This window comes from Hylobates moloch, unplaced genomic scaffold, assembly GCF_009828535.3.
Source record: "Hylobates moloch isolate HMO894 unplaced genomic scaffold, HMol_V3 SCAFFOLD_16, whole genome shotgun sequence".
NCBI classification, from domain to species: Eukaryota; Metazoa; Chordata; class Mammalia; order Primates; family Hylobatidae; genus Hylobates; species Hylobates moloch.
In genome coordinates, this window is record NW_026652291.1 from 52265754 (window position 1) to 52292270 (window position 26517).

General features: G+C 41.2%; 1 protein-coding gene across 2 annotated transcripts in view; it reads right to left on the reverse strand.

Annotated features, from left to right (window-relative positions):
• The window catches only part of LOC116485032 (uncharacterized), a 221939-nt gene that overhangs the window by 174560 nt on the left and 20862 nt on the right, over window positions 1-26517 (reverse strand). For both annotated transcript variants that reach the window (XM_058429239.1, XM_058429238.1), the window contains exon 2: window positions 4468-4575. In XM_058429239.1, the coding sequence (XP_058285222.1) occupies window positions 4468-4575 (108 nt within the window). The remainder of the gene's footprint in view (window positions 1-4467; window positions 4576-26517) is intronic.

A 26517-nucleotide genomic window follows, 5' to 3' on the forward strand; every position in this document is an offset into this window, starting at 1 on the left:
TACCTTGGGCAGTATGGCCATTTTCACAATATTGATTCTTTCTACCCATGAGCATGGACTGTTCTTCCATTTGTTTGTATCCTCTTTTATTTCGTTGAGCAGTGGTTTGTAGTTCTCCTTGAAGACGTCCTTCACGTACCTTGTAAGTTGGATTCCTAGGTATTTTATTATCTTTGTAGCAATTGTGAATGGGAGTTCACTCATGATTTAGCTCTCTGTCTGCTATTGGTGTGTAAGAATGCTTGTGATTTTTGCACATTGATTTTGTATCCTGAGACTTTGCTGAAGTTGCTTGTCAGCTTAAGGAGATTTTGGGCTGAGAAGATGGGGTTTTCTAGATATACAATCATGTCATCTGCAAACAGAGACAATTTGACTTCCTCTTTTCCTAATTGAATACCCTTTATTTCCTTCTCCTGCCTGATTGCCCTGGCCAGAACTTCCAACACTATGTTGAATAGGAGTGGCGAGAGAGGGCCTCCCTGTCTTTGCCAGTTTTCAAAGGGAATGCTTCCAGTTTTTGCCCATTCAGTATGATATTGGCTGTGGGTTTGTCATAGATAGCTCTTACTATTTTGAGATAAGTCCCATCAATACCTAATTTATTGAGAGTTTTTAGCATGAAGGGCTGTTGAATTTTGTCAAAGGCCTTTTCTGCATCTATTGAGATAATCGTGTGGTTTTTGTCGTTGGTTCTGTTTATATGCTGGATTACGTTTATTGATTTGCATATGTTGAACCAGCCTTGCATCCCAGGGATGAAGCCCACTTGATCATGGTGGATAAGATTTTTGATGTGCTGCTGGATTCGGTTTGCCAGTATTTTATTGAGGATTTTTGCATCGATGTTCATCAGGGATATTGGTCTAAAATTACCTTTTTTTGTTGTGTCTCTGCCAGGCTTCGGTATCAAGATGATGCTGGCCTCATAAAATGAGTTAGGGAGGATTCCCTCTTTTTCTATTGATTGGAATAGTTTCAGAAGGAATGGTACCACCTCCTCCTTGTACCTCTGGTAGAATTCAGCTGTGAATCTGTCTGGTCCTGGACTTTTTTTGGTTCATAAGCTATTAATTATTGCCTCAATTTCAGAGCCTGTTATTGGTCTATTCAGAGATTCAACTTCTTCCTGGTTTAGTCTTGGGAGGGTGTATGTGTTGAGGAATTTATCCATTTCTTCTAGATTTTCTAGTTCATTTGCGGAGAGTTGTTTATAGTATTCTCTGATGGTAGTTTTTATTTCTGTGAGATTGGTGGTGATATCTGCTTTATCATTTTTTATTGCATCTATTTGATTCTTCTCTCTTTTCTTCTTTATTAGTCTTGCTAGCAGTCTATCAATTTCGTTGATTTTTTCAAAAAACCAGCTCCTGGATTCATTAATTTTTTGAAGGGCTTTTTGTGTCTCTATCTCCTTCAGTTCTGCTCTGATCATAGTTATTTCTTGCCTTCTGCTAGCGTTTGAATGTGTTTGCTCTTGCTTCTCTAGTTCTTTTAATTGTGATGTTAGGGTGTCAATTTTAGATCTTTCCTGCTTTCTCTTGTGGGCATTTAGTGCTATAAATTTCCCTCTACACACTGCTTTGAATGTGTCCCAGAGATTCTGGTATGTTGTGTCTTTGTTCTTGTTGGTTTCAAAGAACATCTTTATTTCTGCCTTCATTTCGTTATGTACCCAGTAGTCATTCAGGAGCAGGTTGTTCAGTTTCCATGTAGTTGAGCGGTTTTGAGTGAGTTTCTGAATCCTGAGTTCTAATTTGATTGCACTGCGGTCTGAGAGACAGTTTGTTATAATTTCTGTTCTTTTCCATTTGCTGAGGAGAGCTTTACTTCCAACTATGTGGTCAATTTTGGAATAAGTGCGGTGTGGTGCTGAGAAGAATGTATATTCTGTTGATTTAGGGTGGAGAGTTCTGTAGATGTCTATTAGGTCTGCTTGGTGCAGAGCTGAGTTCAATTCCTGGATATCCTTGTTAACTTTCTGTCTCATGGATCTGTCTAATATTGACAGTGGGGTGTTAAAATCTCCCATTATTATTGTGTGGGAGTCTAAGTCTCTTTGTAGGTCTCTAAGGACTTGCTTTATGAATCTGGGTGCTCCTGTATTGGGTGCATATATATTTAGGATAGTTAGCTCTTCTTGTTGAATTGATCCCTTTACCATTATGTAATGGCCTTCTTTGTCTCTTTTGATCTTTGTTGGTTTAAAGTCTGTTTTATCAGAGACTAGGATTGCAATCCCTGCCTCTTTTTGTTTTCCATTTGCTTGGTAGATCTTCCTCCATCCCTTTATTTTGAGCCTATGTGTGTCTCTGCACGTGAGATGGGTTTCCTGAATACAGCACACTAGTGGGTCTTGACTCTTTATCCAATTTGCCAGTCTGTGTCTTTTAATTGGAGCATTTAGTCCATTTACATTTAAGGTTAATATTGTTATGTGTGAATTTGATCCTGTCATTATGATGTTAGCTGGTTATTTTGCTCGTTAGTTGATGCAGTTTCTTCCTAGCCTTGACGGTCTTTACAATTTGACATGCTTTTGCAGTGGCTGGTACCAGTTGTTCCTTTCCATGTTTAGTGCTTCCTTCGGGAGCTCTTGTAGGGCAGGCGTGGTGGTGACAAAATCTCTCAGCATTTGCTTGTCTGTAAAGTATTTGATTTCTCCTTCACTTATGAAGCTTAGTTTGGCTGGATATGAAATTCTGGGTTGAAAATTCTTTCCTTTAAGAATGTTGAATATTGGCCCCCACTCTCTTCTCGCTTGTAGAGTTTCTGCTGAGAGATCAGCTGTTAGTTTGATGGGCTTCCCTTTGTGGGTAACCCGACCTTTCTCTCTGGCTGCCCTTAACATTTTTTCCTTCATTTCAACTTTGGTGAATCTGACAATTATGTGTCTTGGAGTTGCTCTTCTCCAGGAGTATCTTTGTGGCGTTCTCTGTATTTCCTGAATTTGAATATTGGCCTGCCTTGCTAGATTGGGGAAGTTCTCCTGGACAATATCCCGCAGAGTGTTTTCCAACTTGGTTCCATTCTCCCTGTCACTTTCAGGCACACCAATCAGACGTAGATACGGTCTTTTCACATAGTTCCATATTTCTCGGAGGCTTTGTTCGTTTCTTTTTATTCTTTTTTCTCTAAACTTCTCTTCTCACTTCATTTCATTCATTTGATCTTCCATCACTGATACCCTTTCTTCCAGTTGATCAAATCGGCTACTGAGGCTTGCGCATTTGTCACATAGTTCTCGTGCCATGCTTTTCAGCTCCATCAGGTCCTTTAAGGACTTCTCTGCATTAGTTATTCTAGTTAGCCATTTGTCTAATCTTTTTTCAAGGTTTTTAACTTCTTTGTCATGGGTTCGAACTTCCTCCTTTAGCTCAGAGAAGTTTGATCATCTGAAGCCTTCTTCTCTCAACTCGTCAAAGTCATCCTCCATCTAGCTTTGTTCTGTTGCTGGTGAGGAGCTGCATTCCTTTGAAGAAGGAGAGGCGCTCTGATTTTTAGAATTTTCAGTTTTTCTGCTCTGTTTTTTCCCCATCTTTGTGGTTATATCTACCTTTGGTCTTTGATGACAGTGACGTACAGATGGGGTTTTGGTGCCGATGTCCTTTCTGTTTGTTAGTTTTCCTTCTAACAGTCAGGACCCTCAGCTGCAGGTCTGTTGGAGTTTGCCAGAGGTCCACTCCAGACCCCGTTTGCCTGGGTTTCAGCAGTGGAGGGTGCAGAACAGCAAATATTGGTGAACAGCAAATTTTGCTGCCTGATCGTTCCTCTGGAAGTTTTGTCTCAGAGGAGTACTCGGCTGTGTGAGGTGTCAGTCTGCCCCTACTGGGGGGGCCTCCCAGTTAGGCTACTCGGGGGTCAGGGATCCACTTGAGGAGGCAGTCTGTCCGTTCTCAGATCTCAAGCTGCGTGCTGGGAGAACCACTACTGTCTTTCAAGCTGTCAGATAGGGACATTTAAGTCTGCAGAGGTTTCTGCTGCCTTTTGTTTGGCTATGCCCTGTCCCCAGAGGTGGAGTCTACAGAGGCAGGCAGGCCTCCTTGAGCTGCGGTGGGTTCCACCCAATTCAAGCTTCCTGGCTGCTTTGTTTACCTACTCACACCTCGGCAACGGTGGGCGCCCCTCCCGGAGCCTTGCTGCCACCTTGCAGTTTGATCTCAGACTGCTGTGCTAGCAATGAGTGAGGGTCCGTGGGCGTAGGACCCTTCGAGCCAGGCACGGGATATAATCTCCTGGTGTGCCGTTTGCTAAGACCGTCGGAAAAGCGCAGTATTAGGGTGGGAGTGACCTGATTTTCCAGGTGCCGTCTGTCACCCCTTTCCTTGTCTAGGAAAGGGAATTCCCTGACCCCTCGTGCTTCCCAGGTGAGATGATGCCTCGCCCTGCTTCAGCTCACACTCAGTGTGCTGCACCCACTGTCCTGCACCCACTGTCCGACAATCCCCAGTAAGATGAACCCAGTACCTCAGTTGGGAATGCAGAAATCATTTGTCTTCTGCGTCGCTCATGCTGGGAGTTGTAGACTGGAGCTGTTCCTATTTGGCCATCTTGGAACCACCCTCCAGTAGTTTTCTTGAAGAGAAAAAATAACGTAGCTGTTACGTGCATGGACGTTAGAGTCAGACATCCTGGGTTCCAATCCCAGTTTGGCCCTAACTGTGCCTTGGACGTTTTCTAAAGGATCAGTGTATCTAGCCATTCCCAGTGTTTCTGAGATTTGGTTTCACCAGTAAAATGCAGAAAATGTTTACATGTTTCAGTTAATATGCCTTTGGTAATAGAACGCAAGACCCAAATGAATAAGGGAATTTAATGTCTTATAAAACTGAAAAGCCCAATAGTAGGGAAATCTTCAGTGGCTCAACAATCTCACTAAATACCCAGCCTCTTTCCATTGTCTGCTCTGCTCTTGGGAACATCCACACACCCCAAGGCTGGCTGTACTGTGATGGAAAAGATGGCTGCCAGAAGCTTCTGGACTTTCATATTTCCTCATTCATATTCAATAAAGAAGAGTGTCTTCCTTAACCATCTAACAAAAATCCTGGACCTTCCTTTAATTGGGCCATCTTTGTTCACCCGTTGGCAAGAGAAATGGGATCTGGGAATTAGAACAAACTGCAACAGGAGAGGGGCAGAATGGATACGAGGGAGGCAACCACAATCTTCAAATCCTTCATATCATCTCCCAGAGACAATCTGAGGACTGAATGTACATAAAGTGCCAATAAATACCTGGCGGATGTGTCAAATACTTGTGTGTGTGACAGTGTATGTGTCAAGAGATCTAGAGATAAAAAGCTTGAGACAGAGGTGCAATTTCCAATTTAAGACCTATACAAGAGGGGGATTTTCAAGAAGATAGAGGATAGGAGAAAGGGCTAACATGTAGCTCCCATTTGGATGGACAGGACAGCATGAAGAGACTCACACCATGGACTTTTGCTCCAAAAGCCACCACAGGAACTTACCAGGAAAACTGAAAGAATTCACACATCCTTTGAAAGAAGCAGCACACCACTGCAAATTCCACAAGACAGATGAAAAACTGTGAGTTTCCAAAGTGTGAGAAGGGAAAAACCTGCCTCTTAACATACACCCCCACTGGGGAACCTGAAAATCCAGATTATGGGAGAAGGATTTAACCTTACCTGGAGCTGAAATGGATTTAGTGTGAAATATAAAAGTAGAAGCAGCAGTAGGAAGAGTCTTATAGGCACTCCAGTCTCCAGCTCAAGCCCAGGGAAGCCATCCCTGGCTCTATCTCACAGGGCCCTCAGGGAAGGCAGCCAGTGGAATTTGGGAGGGGTCACAGGGTGAAAGAAGCTTCCAACTGAACTTTGTAATAATTTCAACTGGGCACGAACTCTCTTGAGCAGAATCCAAGGAGCAAATGGGAATTGCTGCAGAGAGGAACAATAGAGCTGTGGCCAACAATGTGGGCTGACGAGGAGGAGCAAGGCCTAAAAGCTGTGCTTGCTTTGTCAGCGGAGAATTTTGTACCTGGGGCAAGGTCTGAGCCCAGAATGCAGGCTGCCTGGAGATAAACTGTTACTTGGGCACTGCAGGAGCCAGACTGGCCTCACTGACTGCATGGGAGTTGGAGGAGGCCTGTTGCTACTGGCTTTCCCCCACATCCCTGGCAAAAGAGACAGCCATGATCCCCTCTGGAACATAACCCCATTGGCCCCGGAGAACCAATCCCCAACCCCCACAGTGGCCACGGTAAGCCCTATCCAAGAAGAGTCTGAGCTCAGACTCACCTAACCCTACCCCCACCTGATGGTATTTCTCTATCCGCCCTGGTAGCTGATCACAAAAAACATAAACTCTTGGGAACTTTATGGCCCTGCTCATAACCCAAATACTAATCCTGGCCAACTTAGGGTGAGCTTATGTCTCCCTTCTACTATTGCAGCTAGTGCTCTCTTGAAAGCGCCACCTCCTGGCTGAAGGCCAACCAACTCACGACATTACAGCCACCTCCACCAGAGCAGGTCCTGGTATCTATGGCTGGGAGACCTGAAGATGGATCACATCATAGGACTCTGCAGACATCGCCCAGCACCAGCCTGCAGCCTAGTAGTCCCACTGGATGACTAGACCCAGAAGAGCAACAGCAATCACTGCAGTCTGGCTCTCAGGAAGCCCCATCCCTAGGGGAAGTAGGATACCACTACATCAAGGGATCACCCCTTGGAACAAAAAAATCTGAACAGCAGCCCTTGAGTCCCAGACCTTCCCTCTGACATAGTCTACCCAAATGAAAAGGCATCAGAAAAGTAATTCTGGTAATATGACAAAACAAGGTTCTACAACACCCCCCAAAGACCACATTACCTCCCCAGCAATGGATCCAAACCAAAGAAGACATCTCTGAATTGCCAGATAAAGAATTCTGATGGTTGATTATCAAGCTGTTCAAGAAGATACCAGAGAAAGGTGAAAACCTGCTTAAAGAAATTTAAAAAAAAATAAAAGATATGGATGAAAAATTCTCCAGAAAAATAGATATCATAGAGAAAAAATAATCACAAATTCTGGAAATGAAAGACATACTCAGAAAAATACAAAAGTGCACTGAAAAGTGTCAATCATAGACTAGAACAAGTAGAAGAAAGAACTTCAGAACTCAAAGACAAGGCTTTTGAATTCATCCAATCAGACAAAGATAAAGAAAAAAGAATATTAAGAAATGAACAAAGCCTCTATAAAATTTGGGATTGTGTTAAATGGCTAAACCTAAGAATAACTGGTGTTCCTGAGGAAGAAGAGAAATCTAAGTCTGGAAAACTTATTTGAAGGAATAATCAAGGAAAAATTCCCTGGCCTCACTAGAGATCTAGACATCCAAATATAGGAAGCTCAAAGAAAACTTGGGAAATTCATCACAAAAAGATCATCACCTAGGCACATAGTCATCGGGTTATCTAAAGTCAAGACGAAGGAAAGAATCTTAACAGCTGTGAGGCAAAAGCATCAGATAACCTATAAATGAAAACGTATCAGAATAACAACAAATTTCTCAGCAGAACCCTGAAAGCCAGAAGGTATTGGGGTTCTATCTTTAGCCTCCTCAAAAAAAGTAATTGCCAGTCAATAATTTCGTATCCAGCAAAACTAAGCTTCATAAATGATGGAAAGATACAGTCTTTTTCAGATAAAAAAAAAAAATGCAGAGAGAATTCGCCACTACCAAGCAACACTACAAGAAATGCCACAAGGAATTCTAAATATTGAAACAAAACCTCTAAGTACACCAAAATAAAACCTCCTTAAAGCATAAATCTCACAGGGTCTATAAAACAACAGCACAACGAAAAAAAAAAACACAAAAGGTATTCGGGTAACAACTAGCATGGTGAGTAAAACAGTACCTCACATGTCAATACTAATGTTGAATGTAAATGGCCTAAATGCTCCACTTAAAAGATGCAGAATGGCAGAATGGATATAAATCTACTGACTGAGTATCTACTGTCTTCCAGAGACTCACTTGACACATAAGGACTCACATAAACTTAAGGTAAAGCGGTGGAAAAAGATATTCAATGCAAACACAAACCAAAAGCGAGCAGGAGTCCCTATTCTTAAATTAGACAAAACAGACTTTAAAGCAACAACACTTAAAAAAGACAAAGAGGTAATTACATAATGATAAAATAATCAGCCCAATAGGAAAATATCACAATCCTAAATATATATGCGCCTAATGCTGGAGTCTCAAATTTATAAAACAATTATTACCATACCTAAGAAATGAGATAGACAGCAATATAGTAATAGTAGAGACTTCAATACTTCACTGACAGCACTAGACAGGGCATCAAGACAGAAAGTCAACGAAGAAACAATGGGCTTAAACTATACCCTAAAACAAATTCACTTAACAGATATTTAAAGAACATTATACCCAACAACTGCAGAATAAACATTCTTTTCATCCAGCACATGATACATTCTTCAAGATAGACCACACGTTAGGCCACAAAACAAGACTCAATAAATTTAAGAAAGTTGAAATTATATCAAGTACCCTCTCAGACCAGAGTAGACTAAAACTGGAAATTAACTCCAAAAGGAATCCTCAAAACTATACAAATACATAGAAATTAAATAATACGCCAGGCACAGTGGCTCACGCCTGTAATCCCAGTGCTTTGGGAGGCTGAGGTGGGTGGATCACCTACAGTCAGGAGTTCAAGACCAGCCTGGCCAACATAGAGAAACCCTGTCACTACTAAAAATACAAAATTAGCCAGGTGTGTTGGTGCATGCCTGTAATCCCAGCTAGTCAGGAGGCTGAGGTAGGAGAATCACTTGAACCTGGGAGGCAGAGGTTGCAGTGAGCCGAGATCACGCCATTGCATTCCAGCCTGGGCAACAAGAGCGAAACTCTGCCTCAAAAAAAAAAAAAAAAGGAAGAAAGAAAGAAATTTAAAAATCTGCTCCAGAATGATCCTTGGGTCAACAGTGAAATCAAGATGGAAATTTAAACATTCTTTGAACTGAACAGTAATAGTGACATAACCTATCAAAACCTCTGGGCTACAGCAAAGGTGGTGCTAAGAGAAAGTTCATAGCATTAAATGCCTACATCAAAAAGTCTGAAACAGCAAAAATAGACAATCTAAGGTCACATCTCAAGGAGCTGAGAAATAAGAACAAACCAAGCCCAAACCCAGCAGAAGAAAAGCAATAACCAAGACCACGGCAGAACTAAATGAAATTGAAACAAAAAAAAATACACAAGATAACTGGAACAAAAAGCTGGTTCTTTGAAAAGATAAACAAAATTGAAGATCATTAGCAACATTAACCAAAAAAAGGGAGAAGATCCAAAAACAAACAGGAGATATTATAATCAATACCACAGAAATACAAAAGATCATTTGAGACTCCAATGAACATTTTTATGCACACAAACTAGAACACCTAGAGGATATGGATAAATTCCTGGAAATATACAACCGTCCTAGATTAATTGAGGAAGAAATAGAAATTCTGAACAGACCAATAACAACAGCAAGATTGAAACACTGATTTAAAAATTGCCAACAACAACAAAAAAAGTCCAGGGCCAGATAGATTCATAGCTGAATTCTATCAGACAATCAAAGAAGAATTGGTACCAATCTTTGGAAACTATTCCAAAAGACAGACAAAGAGGGAATACTCCCTAAATCATTCTATGAAGCCAATATCACCTGATATGGTTTGTCTGTGTCCCCACCCAAATCTCATCTTGAATTCCCATGTGTTGTGGGAGGGACCTGGTGGGAGGTAACTGAATCATGGGGACAGGTCTTTCCCATGCTGTTCTCATGATAGTGAATAAGTCTCACGAGACTTGATGGTTTTATAAGTGGGGGTGGGCGGTTCCCTAAACAAGCTTATTCTCTTTGCCTGCTGCCATTTATGTAAGACATGACTTGCTTCTCCTTGCCTTCCTCCATGATTGGAGGGCCTCCCCAGCCATGTGGAACTGTAAGTCCATTAGACCTGTTTTTTTTGTAAATTGCCCAGTCTCAGGTATGTCTTTATCAGCAGCTTGAAAACGGACTAATACAGTAAATTGGTACCAGTAGAGTAGGGCTCTGCTGAAAAGATACCCGAAAATGTGGAAGTGACTTTGGGACTGTGTAACAGGCAGGGGTTGGAACAGTTTGGAGGGCTCAGAAGGAGACAGGAAAATGTGGGAAAGTTTGAAACTTCCTAGAGACTTATTGAATGGCTTTACCCAAAATGTTGATAGTGATATGGACAATGAAATCCAGGTTGAGGTGGTCTCAGATGGAGATGAGGAACTTGTTGGGAACTGAAGCAAAAGTGACTCTTGTTATGTTTTAGCAGAGACACTGGTGGCATTTTGCCCCTGCCCTAGGGATTTGTGGAACTTTGAACTTGAGAGAGATGATTTAGGGTATCTGGCAGAAGAAATTTCTAAGCAGCAAAGCATTCAAGAGGTGACTTAGGTGCTGTTAAAGGCATTCAGTTTTAAAAGGGAAACAGCATAAAAGTTCAGAAAATGTGTAGCATGACAATGTAATAAAAAAGAAAATTCCATTTTCTGATGAGAAATTCAAGCTGCCTGCAGAAATTTGCATAAGTAATAAGGAGCCAAATGTTAATCCCCAAGACAGTGGGGAAAACATCTCCAGGGCATGTCAGAGATCTTCACGGCAGCCCCTTCGATCACATGACCAGAAGCCTAAGAGGAAAAGATGGTTTCGTGTACTGTTATTTTTTTATTTTTAAAATTATGGCCATTATTGCAGGAGTAAGGTGGCATCTCATTGTGGTTTTGATTTGCATTTCTCTGATCATTAGTGATGTTGAGCATTTTTCCATATGCTTGTTGGTCATTTGCATATCTTCTTTTGAGAATTGTCTACTCATGCCCTTTGCTCACTTTTTGATGGGATTATTTGTTTTTTTCTTGCTGATTTGTTTGAGTTCCTTGTAGACTCTGGATATTAGTCCTTTGTCAGATGTACAGTTTGCAAGTATTTTCTCCTGCTCTGTGGGTTCTCTGTTTACTGTGCTGATCATTGCTTTTGCTATGCAGAAGACTTTTAGTTTAATTAGGTCCCATCTATTTATCTTTGTTTTTGTTGTGTTTGCTTTTGGGTTCTTGGTCATGAACTCTTTGCCTAAGCCAATGTCTAGAAGAGTTTTTCTGATGTTATCTTCTAGAATTTTTATGGTATCAGGTCTTAGATTTAACTCTTTGATCATCTTGAGTTGATTTTTGTATAAGGTGAGAGGAGAAGATCTAGTTTCATTCTTCTACACGTGGCTTGTCAATGATCCCAGCATCATTTGTTGAATACAGGGTACTTTCCCCAATTTATGTTTTTGTTTGTTTTGTTGAAGATCAGTTGGCTATAAATATTTGGCTTTATTTCTGGGTTTTCTATTCTGTTCCATTGGTCTACATACCTACTTTTATACCAGTACCATGATGTTTTGGTAACTATATCCTTGTAGTTTAGTTTGAATTTGGCTAATGTGATGCCTCCATATTTGTTCTTTTTGCTTAGTCTTGCTTTGGCCATGTGGGCTCTTTTTTTTTTTTGGTTCCATATGAATTTTAGGATTGTTTTTCCTAGTTCTGTGAAGAATGATGATGGCATTTTGATGTAAATTGCATTGAATCTGTAGATTGCTTTTGGCAGTATGGCCATTTTCACAATATTGATTCTACCCATCCATGAGAGAATGTGTTTCCATTTGTTTGTGTCATCTATGATTTCTTTCAGCAGTGTTTTGTAGGTTTCCTTGTAGACATCTTTTGCCTCTTTGGTTAGGTATATTCCTAAGTATTTTTCTTCACAGCTGTTGTAAAGGGGGTTGAGTTCTTGACTTGATTCTCAGCTTGGTCATTGTTGGTGTATAGCAGTGCTACTGATTTGTGTACATTGACTCTGTATCCTGAAACTTTACTGAATTCATATATCAGACCTAGGAGCTTTTTGTGTGAGTCTTTGGGGTTTTCTAGGTATATAATTATGTCATCAATGAACAGTGACAGTTTCACTTCCTCTTTACCTATTTGGATGTCCTTTATTTGTTTCTCCTGTCTAATGGCTCTGGCTAGGACTTCCAGTACAATGTTGAATAGCAGTGGTGAAAGTGGGCATCCTTGTCTTATTCCAGTTCTCAAGAAGAATACTTCCAACTTTTCCCCGTTCAGTATAATGTTGGCCGTGTGTCTGTCCTAGATGGCTTTTATTACCTTAAGGTATGTTTCTTATATGCCAATTTTGCTGATTTTAATCACAAAGGGACACTGGATTTTGCAAAATGCTTTTACTGCATCTGTTGACATGATCATATAATTTTTGTTTTTAATTCTGTTTATGTGATGTATCACATTTATTGACTTGTGTATGTTAAACCATCCCTGGTATGAAACCCACTTGATCATGGTGTATTATCTTTTTGATATGCTGTTGAATTTGGTTAGCTAGTATCTTGTGGAGGATTTTTGCATTTGTTTTCATCAGGGATATTAGTCTGTAGTTTTCCTTTTTTTGTTATGTCTTTTCCTGGTTTTGGTATTAGGGTGAAGTATTGGTCTGTTTCCATGCTGCTGATAGAGACATACCTGAGACTGAGCAATTTACAAAATAAACAGGTTTAACGGACTACAGTTCCACATGGCTGGGTAGGCCTCACAATCATGGTGGAAGGCAAGGAGGAGCAAGTCATGTCTTACATGGATGGCAGCAGGGAAAGAGAGCTTGTGCAGGGAAACCTCTTTCCCATGTGAAAGACCTACCCCCATGATTCAATTACTTCCCACCAGGTCCCTCCCACAACACATGGGAATTCAAGATGAGATTTGGGTGGCAACACAGCCAAACCATATCATTTAACCCCTGGCCCCTCCCAAATCTCATGTCCTCACATTTCAAGACCAATCATGGCTTCCCAACAGTCCCCCAAAGTCTTAACTCATTTCAGCATTAACTCAAAAGTCCACAATCCAAAGTGTCATCTGAGACAAGGCAAGTCCCTTCCACCTATGAGCCTGTAAAATCAAGAGCATGATAATTACTTCCTAGATACAATAGGGGTATAGGCATTGGGCAAATACAGCCATTCCAAGTGGTAAAGATTGACCAAAACAATGTTAACAGATGTTGGCATGGATGTGGTGAAAACGCAACACTTTTATACTTCTGGTGGGAATGTAAACTAGTACAACCACTATGGAAAATAGTATGGGGATTCCTTAAAGAACTAAAAGCAGAACTACAATGTGATCCAGCAGTCCCACTACTGGGTATCTAGCCAGAGGAAAATAAGTTATTATATGAAAAAAAACACTTGCATGCACACATTTATAGCAGCACAATTCTCAATTGCAAAAACATGAAAGCAACCAACAAGTGGATAAAGAATATGTGATATATATATATAGTATACACACACACACACACACACACACACACACACACACCATGGAATATTACTAAGCCATAAAAAGGAATGAAATAATGGCATTTGTAGCAACCTGGATGGAGCTGGAGACCATTATTCTAAATGAAGTAACTTGGAAATGGAAAACCAAAAGTCACATGTTTTCATTTATAAGTGGAAGCTAAGCTATGAGGGCCCAAACACCTAAGAATAAAATAATGGACTTTGGGGACCCAGGGGGAAGGGTGGTAAGGGGGTAAGGGATAAAAGACTGCAAATAGGATGCAGTGTACACTGCTCAGGTGTACCAAAATCTCAAAATCACCACTGAAGAACTTTTCCATGCAACCAAACACCACCTGTTCCCCAAAATACTATTGAAATTAAATAAATAAATAAATAAATACCTAAGAAGCCCTAAAAACTAAAAGGTTACAAGACTCCTACTTCCCATATATACAATGTTAACCCATAAAATCAGTATAAAGAAATTAATAAAGGTAATTTTTCTCAGAATGACCATTTTGATAAGTTCTTTCATATATCAAATTATTTCCAAAATATTTTTGGTACCACTGCTTGAGTACAGCCTTAATCTGCCTACTTGATAACCCAATATTATATATATAGGTAGGTAGATTAATGAAAAGAATGAAAAAAGAGGTAGATGAGAGACAGATATATAGATGAATAGGGGCTACATTTTAACTGCTCACATAATATTTCAAAGTCTATTTAAATGAAGATACAAGATTAATTAGAATGTTATCTATATACCTCAAAAATGACTCTTCTTCTTGCAAAGGTAGATTATAGTATTCTAAAACTTAAAAGGACTACAGAAATCATTATGCCAACCATAATGATTCTTATCCAGATAAGAAAACTTAGGCTACGCACAGCCTTTCTGGCAGTATCTGCGGCCCCGCGCCGGGCCTGCACTTCCAGCCACCGCCCACCACTCTACAGGTGCAGCGCCAGCCGAATTCTCCGATCCGCGGCCGCTTCCGAGAGCCGCCAACTGCTTCCGGGTTCAAAAGCTTCCAATCCGAATCCCAGCACCGCTCGTGCGCGCCAATTTAGGGAAAAGGCTCCGCCCGTGCCTCGCCCCCTGAGACCTGGCGCCCGGCGCATTGAGGCCTGGCCTACTCCCCTGCTGGGCACGGGGAACAGGCGTCTTCTGTCCTTGTGGTCTGCTTCTAGGCTTTTTGGGGCATCTTCCAGGGTCACTCCAGAGACCCCCCAGACTACTGAATCTGAATCCGTTAGGGTGGTTCAACCTTCCTCTTCAGGTGTCTATTAGAGGCAAGGTTGGATGTATGCGGCTGCCCTCAATACAGCCCCTTCCTTGTTTTTTCTTCACTTATGTTTACTTAAAATATTAATCCTTTTCTCCCTCTCCTCCATCCCTCTCCCTCCCCTACTATACGGTTATTGACTTACACTAATTCATTCCCGATGATCTCCGAGAAAGAAATAAATGTCTGTCTGTCTCTGTCAAAAAAAAAAAAAAAAGAAAAAAAAAAAAAGAAAACTTAGGCTAAAAAGATAAAAGCCAGGATCACACAGTTGGTGAGTGCCAGAATGAAACCAGATCCTAAATGTCCTGCTATCTAGCAAAGCAGTTCTCTACAATACAATCCCACCTTCCTTGATAATACTAAGTTGCTCAGCAAACAAGATCCTCAGAAATGTTGCAAGGATAAATTTCCTTTCAGTCTGCCCAAAGCAAATAACCACAATTTCAGTATTAGTAAAACTCAGATCATCTAGGCATTGTCACCCCTTCAAGTTGCCCTCGGAGTAGGACAGTCAACTTGGAAGAAATTTTGACTTAACACAAGTTTCCCAGGTCTGAGAAATATGGCGAGAGGTGGGATTTACTGTTGTTATTGCTTATCAAAACAGTGAGAAATGGCATGTTAATCCGCAAAGGACAAATTGTGGCTGTCATTTCCTTTTTCTCTAAAAGGTAAATATGTATAGACTGCAAATCATGTCCAGGAGAACTTATTTCCCACATCCCCATCCATCAGTTTGCTCTCAACTGCTCTCAACAAAGTGGGGAACCAGCTTTAAAATAGCTCTGAAACAGAAGGCTACTCTAGGTATGAAATATCCCATAGATCAAACCCAATATCTCACTTCTCTTGAGTGCTCTCTTATTCTGACATCCAGCATGGTCACAAATAGCTTTTAAAACTGGACCAGGTACAGAAACCAGTCAAAGAAAACAAGAGGATAAAATTTGGAGAAGCCCATCATAGATTTTAGCTTCCAAGCATATCACCAAAATTGTAATGTTCAACAACTTAAGCAGACCTTCTCAGTGACTTCAGTTGACTTCAACGGATTCTGTTTCAGTCCATTTACCACAAAACAGTACGCCAAGGGAGGGACCCCACAGAGAGGAACCTCTCCTATCTAGCCATACCCTACCAACTCAGGTCTGGGGTCCTGATGCTAAAAAGCTAAGTAACAAAGAAAATAATTTTTGTGCCTCTGAAGCCATTTTTCGAGGTGAGATGTTTCGCTCTTAGCCAAGCAAAGCTGCAGAATCTGTTGAATGTTGCCTTGCTCCCTCCTTGTCGCCAGCCTGCCCTTTAACCCACCACTGAATGCCCTTTTTCTGCTCCAAGACAGCTATTGAATCACCACATTATACTCCCTGACCCTGCGGGGCCATGGTACAATATCAGAATGTCAAACTGGGTCTGAAAAGGGCTTTGTGTGGGATGAGACAAGACTCTAAGGATAGTAGAGCTGCTGAATCACTCAGGATCTGACCACAGATAGTGCTATGCTAAGCTTGCTCGGTAAAGCTGGTGCCAGAAGCCCCTGTTAAATCTCTGGGCTAATTATGGAGGGTGGGAGGGTGACCTTGGAGGCAGGTTGTACTTAACACAGAGACCAGGAAGCCTAAGGGAAGAAACCCAAGTTGTACATCCTCATAAATACAATTTAAAATTCTCTAATTTAATGAAAGCATGCGATCCTACGACAAGGTAGTTTTCCTTAGGAACAGGTGCGTTGCAATTTTTTTTATTTTTATATTAAATCTTCAGAGAGTTACACGGTAGATGGCAGCCTGGAAATACGCTGATGTATCCTGGCAGAATTTCAGACATAATGATTTTTTTTCCTCTGTAAATCTTCCATCAGTGGGAAGGAAAGCCCTGCCAAAACTGAGGAACCCAAGCTGGAGGCAGCAAGGCTCCCACTCAGAGCACGGCGGCATGCCAAGGCTTTCAAGGCCAAATCGGAAACAACCACGTTGAGTTCATTAAAACGACTGAATGATCAAAGGCATGCAAGCCTTCACAAAGGCAAAAATTAATCTGTTTAATACTTGGCTAAATTCTCAAGTGCTGAAGTAAATTTGAAACGAAATTCATCAAACTCCCCCTCTTCCTGTGGAAAAATCCTTTGAGTTCCTCAGAGTGTCCAGCAGATGGCAGAAGCGGTCTTTGTTTCAATCCACGCGCCTCAGCTACCGCGCCATGCCCAAAATTAACGGGAATAGGTACACCTGGGTATAGCTGTATATCTGAATGTGAAAATACACTTTCAGGATATCAGGAATTATATTCCAGTATGGCTAGGGTTATTCTCAATTATCAATCTCTTTTCAAGGGAGGAAATGTCCCCAGGAAGTGGTACCAAAAGATGACTCTTGGACATCAATGAAAAGGCCTGTGGAAGGACGACAGTCCAACTACTGGAGCCCTGTTTTTATATCTCTCAGGAGCCTCCCGCCATGTCCACCCCTCATCTCCCTCCCCTTTCCTGCTCCTTAAAGACTTGCACGCATTCCTGAGTCTTCAGAAACCTGTGTCCTCGCCACCTAGGTGAAGAAGCTGGGTACGTACCAGGATATTCCCTACTGCAACAATGCCTCCTCAGCCTGCCTCCTCTGCCCAGGTCAGCTTCCACAACCAGAGGTTCTGGGAATTAGGTTCCACTGTCCTGAGCATTATGAATATTGATTCCCGTTGGACAAACTGCAGCTAGTCTAGGATCTCAGATTCCTCCACTTCCCGGGAGGACAACATATAAAATATTAATGCATTTCATCATGAGAAACAAAACTCATTAAAACTACATACATATTCATGAAAATTCTTTCACTGTTTATTCCAACCAGATCAAGGGAGGGAAGAAAATGTTTTCTATAGGTCCAATTTTATACACTCTGGTATGAAATCAATCAATAGTAGCTAGGAGGAGAAAAATCAAAGATTTCCTTTTCAACAGCAATAAATCCAGTCAAATCCTATTTGGTATGGCACTTGCCATAGCTTGTAAAATCTGAAGTTGCTAAATTATGTATTTCAATAGTAATCTCTTACAAATTAATAGGAAGTACTAAATTAGGACAAACGGCCTCCAATTGGATCCAGATGCTCAATCCTAGACTAGGTAGAAAGTGTGAAAAATTAGGAACTGTACTGATTCTTTCCCTGAGTTTCTTGAAGGAGCCAAGTTCTCCCAGCATGGAATGTAAACACTTGGGAAGGTAGCCTAAGAGAAGCATGTGTTACGTGGCAGCCTGAGTCCCAGCTGTGTTTACACTGAAATTCCAAAATATCTGAGCCTGGAAAGAGAGCTGTGGTGTAAGGAGGAACAGAGGAGCCTCCTGGGACAGACTGACCCCAAAGGGAAAGAGAGAAGCTGGTTCAAAACCAATGGGCCAGGGTTCAAGGGGAGGTGTGGTCATTAACAAAGCAGGGTGACCATTGCTCAGCTTATCCGGGATACTCACATCCAAGTCCCGAGGGTGATGATGGAGAAAATGCTGAAACCCATTGACATTATTGGCCCCCCCTCACGGTTGTGGCTGTATTGATGGTGGTGGCAACAATAAAAACAGCAGTGGCCTTGGGCAGCCTTAGGGCTGACGTCACCATCCTCAATCTTGGAGACTGGCAGCATCCACAGAGAGACGGTGCCTTTGGGAGGCATCTGTGACACTGCTGCTGTATCTGCCATTGATGAGGAAGAGGCCCCAGCTGCAAATGAGGCCAGCATTTAATGACCCAGTATCAGAAGAAGAAAATCACAGACCTCCTGCTGTGACCAAACCAACTAGTTCTCAGAGAACTGGCTGCAGTAGGTGGAATAAAGACCCCCCAAAGATGCCCATATCCTAAACCCCAGAAGCTGTGAGTGTATTACCTTACAGGGCAAAAGGGACGTTGCAGATGTGATTAAGGACGTTGAGATGAGGACATTATCCTGGATTATTTGGTGGGCCCAAGACAATCAGTCACAGGGTCCTTGGAAAAGGGAGGAAGGAGAGTCAGAATCAGAGAAGAAGATACAACTACAGAAGCAGTGGTTAGAGAGAGACTCAAAGATGCTGCACTGCTGGCTTCAAAGATATAGAAAGAGGCCTCAAGCTAAGAAATGTGGGAAGTCTTCATAAGCTGGAAAAGGCAAGGAAATGGGTTCTCCCATGGAGCTTCCCAAGGCAGCATGGCTATGCCGACCCATTTTAGACTTACAGCCCCCAGAACTATATAAGGTAAGTGTGTGGTTTTAAGCCACTAAGACTGTGGTAATTTGTTACAGCAGAAATTGGAAAATAATACACTGGTGATACACTCTTTTGAGGGCTTTCAGAACCATTTGTGAGGATAAGGAGGCTCAAATTCCCACCAAGGGGAAACAGAGCCAAAATGTGTGGGGGCATTCTCCTCCACAGTTTGTGCACATGGGGGATGCAGGTCAGCATAGGGTAGACTAGGTCCATGGGTCTGCTTTATGTGCCAAGCTCTCACCATGAACCTTCATTCAAATCAGTGGCATCTGTTTTCTACAATACACATCACTTTGCTCTCCTTCCATATCTTCAATAACTTCTAAGAGGCAAGTTGTGCCATAAGTACTTCAAAGGATACCACATGTCCCATGTCTTTTTTTTTTTCTTTGAGTCGGAGTATCGCTCTGTTGCTCAGGCTGGAATGCAATGACGCAATCTCCGCTCACTACAACCTCCAACTCCCAAGTTCAAGCAATTCTCCTGCCTCAGCCTCCCGAGTAGCATGCACCACCATACCCAGCTAATTTTTGTATTTTTAGTAGAGACGGGGTTTCGCCATGTTGGCCAGGCTTGTCTTGAACTCCTGATCTCAGGTGATCTGACCATCTCAGTCTCCCAAAGTGCTGGGATTATAGGCATGAGCCACTGCTCCTCGTACCAAGTCATTTAATATCCTAAGGCCAAAGCTCATCCTTATCTTTTGGAGACTAATTACTCAACATTTCTCAATCATTTTCTCTAGATTTTAGTTCAGTCCTTAAAATCATTCTGCTGATGAGATATTCTGGAAATGTCTTCAGAGCTTTGCGCTATGACTACAAAAGAAATCCAGCCCACCCACCTGAGGTTCAAGGCTTTCTTTTCAGCCAGGTCATCATTAAAGATGGGGCCCAAAAAAGTATTTGTACTGGCAGTACTCAACCAGTACTTCCTGCCAAATGAATAATCTATTTCTTCTCAAAAATCAAATGTGTCCCAGATCTGAAAAACATATAGTCCCCCTGTTAGCCATCACAGTACATTTTATTTATGTCCAACTATATTATCTCTGTTAACAATAGGGTTCAGGAAACACTCAAATGATTTCAATTAACAAACGATTTTCAAACTTCATTTGAAAGCTTTGATATCATTTTTTCTTAATCCTCATATAAGCACTATCAACAAGAAGGAAAAAAGTGATGAGTTTGCTCAAATTCCTTTTATTATTTTTCCTGACCACCTTTTGGCAGGGAGGTTAATGAGCAGTCAAGTGATATAAAAGGACATAATAGTAGAGCAAAAGCAAAGTACACACTTGACCACGATATTCAAGACTGAGAACAACCTGCCCAATGCTCCCTTCCAGCTAGACTTGTCCTCTCAACAAGTTACACAACCTTGAACACGTCACAAACTTTCTGGGCTTCCATCTCATCAACTCTCTGTTATAATACATCCACATTTGTTTTAATATTAAACATTTAATTTATCTGCCAGTTAAATTGTTTAATATTCCTTCTTCATATTTTCCAGTGGAAACTGGCATTGGAGGGAGTGCTCCCCATTTATACTGTGGGGACAACTCTTCCACCAGGGAGGTGAGTGCACTAGTTTGAAAAGCCTGGGCCTGTATACTTTCTCACACTCCACATGTACTAATATGCTGTACATTCCCATCTTCCTTGCTTTGGTTCGCTCCATTTTTTTCATTCTACTTCCTTCACCATTTGAAAGTGCCCTCTGCTTCCACCAATTTTCTCACATTTTAAGCCCAGCTTATCTCTCACCTCCTCCATAAGGCCCACCCTGACCATAGTTTGTTCTTCAAATTCATGGCGCTCATTCTTTGTAGCATTCAGTTGGAATTTAACTATACCTTTCTTGTGATGCCTTTTACTGTTACTTAACTCTTGTGTTATTTCACTTGTTTTTACATGCACCTGATCTTCCAGCCATGTCATAAACTTCTTAGAGATCAGAAACCATATAAGCTTTGTTTTACACTACCCACAGCACCTAGACCTGTGCCTTGCATATGAGAAGTAGTCATTCACTTAATTATTTATCCATTCAGTGTGTATTTATTAAACCGTGTGCCAATTCATAATTGCCGAGTGAATGAGGAGCAAGATAATTCATGTGATCTAAAAACTGAATAATCGGATCCTTAATAAATAAGAATTTATCCTTCTCATTTCATATTTACTCTTAAAATTGTAAGATGATTTCTCCATTGGCAAATTTAAACTGCAGATATTCTGAGCAGGTTTCAAATACAGGAATGGCTGTACATGTCCTTGTAATTACAATTGACACAAAGTGCTACAGGTTAAGTGCCTAGAAGAACAGATTTTGTACACTTATAAACTACAGAAATTCCCAAGACTGACAGAGCGAAAATAATACTCCCTACACGTGCTCAATTGGTAAAGCGCATGTTAAATGATGACATAATTGCCTTTATTTAATCAAACTGTCTTTACAAAACATAGGTCAGTTCCTTTAGGGGCAATGAAGTAGATGCCCTTGCTTACTGTGTAGCCAGAATGAATGGCTACTTGCCACTTCTACCATAAACCTCAAATTTCAAGTATTTAACTAAATACCTTCAAATAATTAACTAATGAAAATCTAATTAAGCTGAAAGTTACCATCAAATTATTAAATCAGATGCTATTTTAATACAAATCAAAATGGATTACATTCATTAAATAAATTGTGTGCCAAAGGACGGATGTCTGAAAATAGTCCAAAAGGGGATTCCCGTATTCCCGGATTCCCATAGTCTGACTACCTAAGACAACTCTATTTCAAAAATAAACACATTTACTTCATTGTATGGACTGCTGCCTTTTGCTGTTTTACCTACACGAAGCCTGGCAAATTATTTCGCTGTAGAATGTAACGATGTGAGAGGTTCTGAGCGGTGAGTGTAATTACAGAACTTTGGTCAAGCGCCCTCTGGTGGTCAGATAAATATTTTTTTCTACCATAAAGTTGTGCTGAAAAGCTAGTCAAAGTTTATCAGTAATTACCAAAAATAAATCACTATATAAATAGCACATCATCAAACCTTAATTCTGTGGAATATTAAGCCACCTGAGTAAAAATCTGAATCACATTAATATAGGTCCAAATCTCAGCTGTAGCTTTTTTTTTACCACTTTCTTTACCTTAGGCAGGTTAACTTAAACTCTGTGGGGCTCAAGTTTTCTCATTCATATCCAAAGTTGATTTAAGGAATAAGTGAAAGAAAGACATAAGGGAAATAAAAATAATTCCCTTGATATAATAGATACCAATAAATGATACCAACAATTCCTATCGTTATCCTTAATAGCAATACGCACTTGTCTGCATCGAATGCTTATCACATGCCAAAAGCATTATGTTCTTTACTGATGTTACCTCGATCCTCTCAAGAACCATATCAAGTTGGCATTATTATCTACCAGTTTAAAAATTAAGAAGCTGACAATAAGAAAGTTAAATGATTGGTTGAGAGTCACAGGGTGAGTAACAGAGCCAGGATTCAAACTTGCCTGTGGAATGCCAAGGTCAAGGCCTTCCTCGCCATGATATACTGCTATTATCACAAATGATGACAACAGTGATGGAGATCACAATGAGAAAAAGTATTTCATAGGATTCCCCTAATAAAAATAACTTTTCCTTGGCACAAAGGTCCTTTGAGATTCCATGTGAACATTTCTCTGTTTTGTTTTTTCTTACCCCTGTGTACATACGGGGTAATGAAAAGCTACCCATTCTCTGTTATATAAAGGATGCCAGGCCAGGCGCAGTGGTTCACACCTGTAATCTCAGCACTTTGGGAGGCCGAGGCAGATGGATCACCTGAGGTCAGGAGTTTGAGACCAGCCTGGTCAACATGGGGAAACGCATCTCTACTAAAAATACAAAAAATTAGCCAGGTGTGGAGGCGGGCACCTGTAATCCCAGCTACTTAGGAGGCTGAGGCAGGAGAATTGCTTGAACCCAGGAGGCAGAGGTTGCAGTGAGCCGAGATTGTACCACTGCATCCCAGCCTGGCGACAGAGCAAGACTCTGTCTCAAACAAATAAAAAAAAAAAAAAAAAAAAGGATGCCAACACTCTATTCCTTTGACAAGTGTTATTACCTCCGGATATTCTCCTCCTGGTGGAATACCTGAGATGGCTCATATACTTTTCCATTAGAATTTCTTAGGAATATAATTCATTTAGGCATGCATTTGTTTTCAAGTCAATCTGTTACCAGGAGTAACTCAGAGGGCTCCATATCATGCATTCTGTTTGCTTCCTTTAATTAAAATCACATACAAGTATAATAAAATAAAATTGTAAGACATTATATTTAATATTGTGTTACAAAAATATGTTCATTGTCATAGCTTTAAGAAAGTAGAAATCGGCCGGGCACGGTGGCTCATGCCTGTAATTCTAGAACTTTGGGAGGCCGAGGCGGGCGGATCACAAGGTCAGGAGATCAAGACCATCCTGGCTAACACAGTGAAACCCTATCTCTACTAAAAATACAAAAAATTAGCCAGGCGTGGTGACAGGCGCCTGTAGTCCTAGATACTTGGGAGGCTGAGGGGAGAGAGTTGTGAACCCGGGAGGCGGAGATTGGTATGAGCCAAGATCACACCACTGCACTGTAGCCTGGGCAACAGAGCGAGACTCCATCAGAAGGAAAGAAGGAAGGAAGGAAGGAAGGAAGGAAGGAAGGAAGGAAGGAAGGAAGGAAGGGAGGGAGGGAGGGAGGGAGGGAGGGAAGGAAGGGAGAAAGAAAGGAAAGAAAGAAGAAAGAAGAAAGAGAGAAAGAAAGAGAAATCAAAAAGAAAAGATAAAAGTTAACCATAGTATTATTGCTTACAGGAATGTTATTAATAGTCATGCCATATGTCCTTCAGTCTTTTCTCTATGCAATTACTTTTTAAAATAGGATTATGATAACAAACTGTTTTTAAGCCTCATTTTTATTTCATATCAGGTGATATGCACTTGTTGTGACATCTTTGGGTGCCGGTCTCCATCTTTACAGTCCAGAAAACATTGTTATCCAGATGCCTTAAAGCCCCTCAAGCATTTCCAATTGGAAAATGAATAGTTCTGAAAGTAAAGGTGCAGACTGAAAATTTGTGCAGTCCAACCTCAACTTTGCTGTAAACAACTTTTTTCTTTGTCTTTAAACATCTTTATCCCATCAAATATTTAATCATTCAATTAAAACATAACCGAACACCAATTATGCACAAAGTCCTGTGCCAGGCACTTAGGGGGCACCAATGCAAATCAGATACATCATTACAGTATGTTTGAGGGAGCCAGGTGCTATACTTCATAAAGGCATTCTGTCTGGGGTTGAGATTAAAATGTAAATACATTTCAGGACTATGGAGGTAAGGCTAGACAACCCCCCTCCTTCACCATATCTATTGCATTCTCCAGTTTTCGAGGAAGCTGAGAGGCTTCCTGGGGAGAAAGTTGAAAACAACAAGTGGGGTTCAGAAATACATAAACTTGTGGGAACTCTGAAGTGGAGCAGGGAGATCCAACAGATTCAAATTGTAAAGTGTCCCATTTCAGGACCTCTGAAAAAAAATCATCCTAAAGAATCCTAAAGAACCCTCCTCCACAGGGTTAATACACAGAAGGGAGCACTGGTTTCAAGGTGCAGAAATGGCTACTGTTGCTTGATCCTGGCCTAACCCAGCCTCATGGAGGAGTCCAGGTACCCCTAGGCATGTGAAACTGTAGAGTTCTCATTAAACTACGCAAGGCCCAGCAATTTTACTTGGAGATCCCTCTAACAGATCATGGTACTGAAGAAAGAAAGAATGTGTCCCTATACTTTCAAGAAACTTAGAACCATTACAGCACCGAGCAAATGGACAGTGGCCAGGGTCATTGGTAAAGATCCGTACCCAAGAGAGCACCAATAACAGCAGCTGTGGTGGCAGCACCTAGCTCAGAGTGCCAAAAACAAGGCCACAAAACAACTTTCACAAATATAAGATATAGTCCAGGGAACTCAGGAAAATACAAGCGGGCAGAGAGCCTGCAGGCATGCAGGTATGAGGCTAAAAAGCCTGTTCAAGGGTTGCAAACTCAAACACCTGTGGACCAAACTTGTATCCTAAATAAGCAATATGGACTGGGTGATGCCTGAAGTAAATTGGCAAGTACTCCTCAGCTGTAGCTGACCAAGGCTATGCCAGCCCAGGAAAAACACTGGCCATATCAGCAACAGCATCAGGGTAGGAAGAATTTGGGGCCAGGCTGAAACGAGAAAGGTGTTTACTTAGAAGCAACGTAGCCAGGCTAGAATACCATAATCACCACCATAATAAGGCAAAGCAGCAGCTGAGAAAATGGAGTGAAGCACCAATTGTCAACAAAGAGGCAAGAAACAGTAAATCAACACTGGCAGTTATGTGATGGGATATTCACCAGTGTCTCTTTCATACTTCATTTTTGCCTTGTCACCATTGCCCATAGGAGCGTCAGGCCAGGAGACCTCCATGGACCCAATGAGAAGTGGAACTAGAAAGATAAAATATCCAACTCTTGGGTTTTGAGTACAAAAGACAGAGCAAGTAGCCAATGGAGAAGTTAAGAGCAGGTGATCTGCACCTGAACAGCTGTGAGCAACAACTGAAGCCACAGTCACTGGCAGGCAGAACAGGTGAGCTTAGGCGATGTATGAGGCAACATGTGACATTAACCTTCACAGTGTAAAATGAGGAAAGAAACAAACAGCCACACTCAAAATGTCTCATTGAGAAATCTGATATTGGGTCTGATGTCATTGCTTAATATCTTAAGTTTGGTATCTCTAAAAATATCAATATGTAATAAAATATTGGCTTCAGTCTCCATCAAGAATTTAGTGATACACGCTTTCCCTAATAAGGAAGAGTTGCCTATCAAGGTTCTGGGGCAAAGGGATGAGTGATGAGATCCAGGGTGCCTCAACAGAGGCCATGACCACAGCACCAAGAGAGTGGCTTGCTTGGGGCACTACACTAGGGTTCAAGGCCTGCTGGCTAAGCTGAAGAAGTGCAAGAGCAAAAAAAGGGTAGGTAGGACCATCCAATTGAAACTGAAGGAGGTTTGTCTAATTCGGCACATGCATATATAGCTAGTCACTTGTACATCATCCAAACTCCAAGAAATCAGTTCAGCAAGTCATGAACACCTGGCTCGTGCTCCCCTGTGAAGCCCTAATGGATTAGTGTGACGGTCAGCAGCATAGCAGGGTGGGCACAATTAGACAAAGATCATAAGCATGTCATGATACTTCCCTTTGTCCACATCTCTATGTTCTATTTTCCCTTCATTAAATTCTATTTTGTCCTCTGAGGTTTTAAAAATGCTAACAAATAATTGTTTTCCAGAGGAATGAAAAAACCTATAATTATTTCAATGATTAAAATGTATACTGAACATTACTGCAATTCAAGGAGTATAAATCTCAGATAGATGTGGGGTCATGCACCAGACCTAACCACATCAACCATTAGAACAACCATAGAGAACGCCAAGAAGTTAAGACATTCG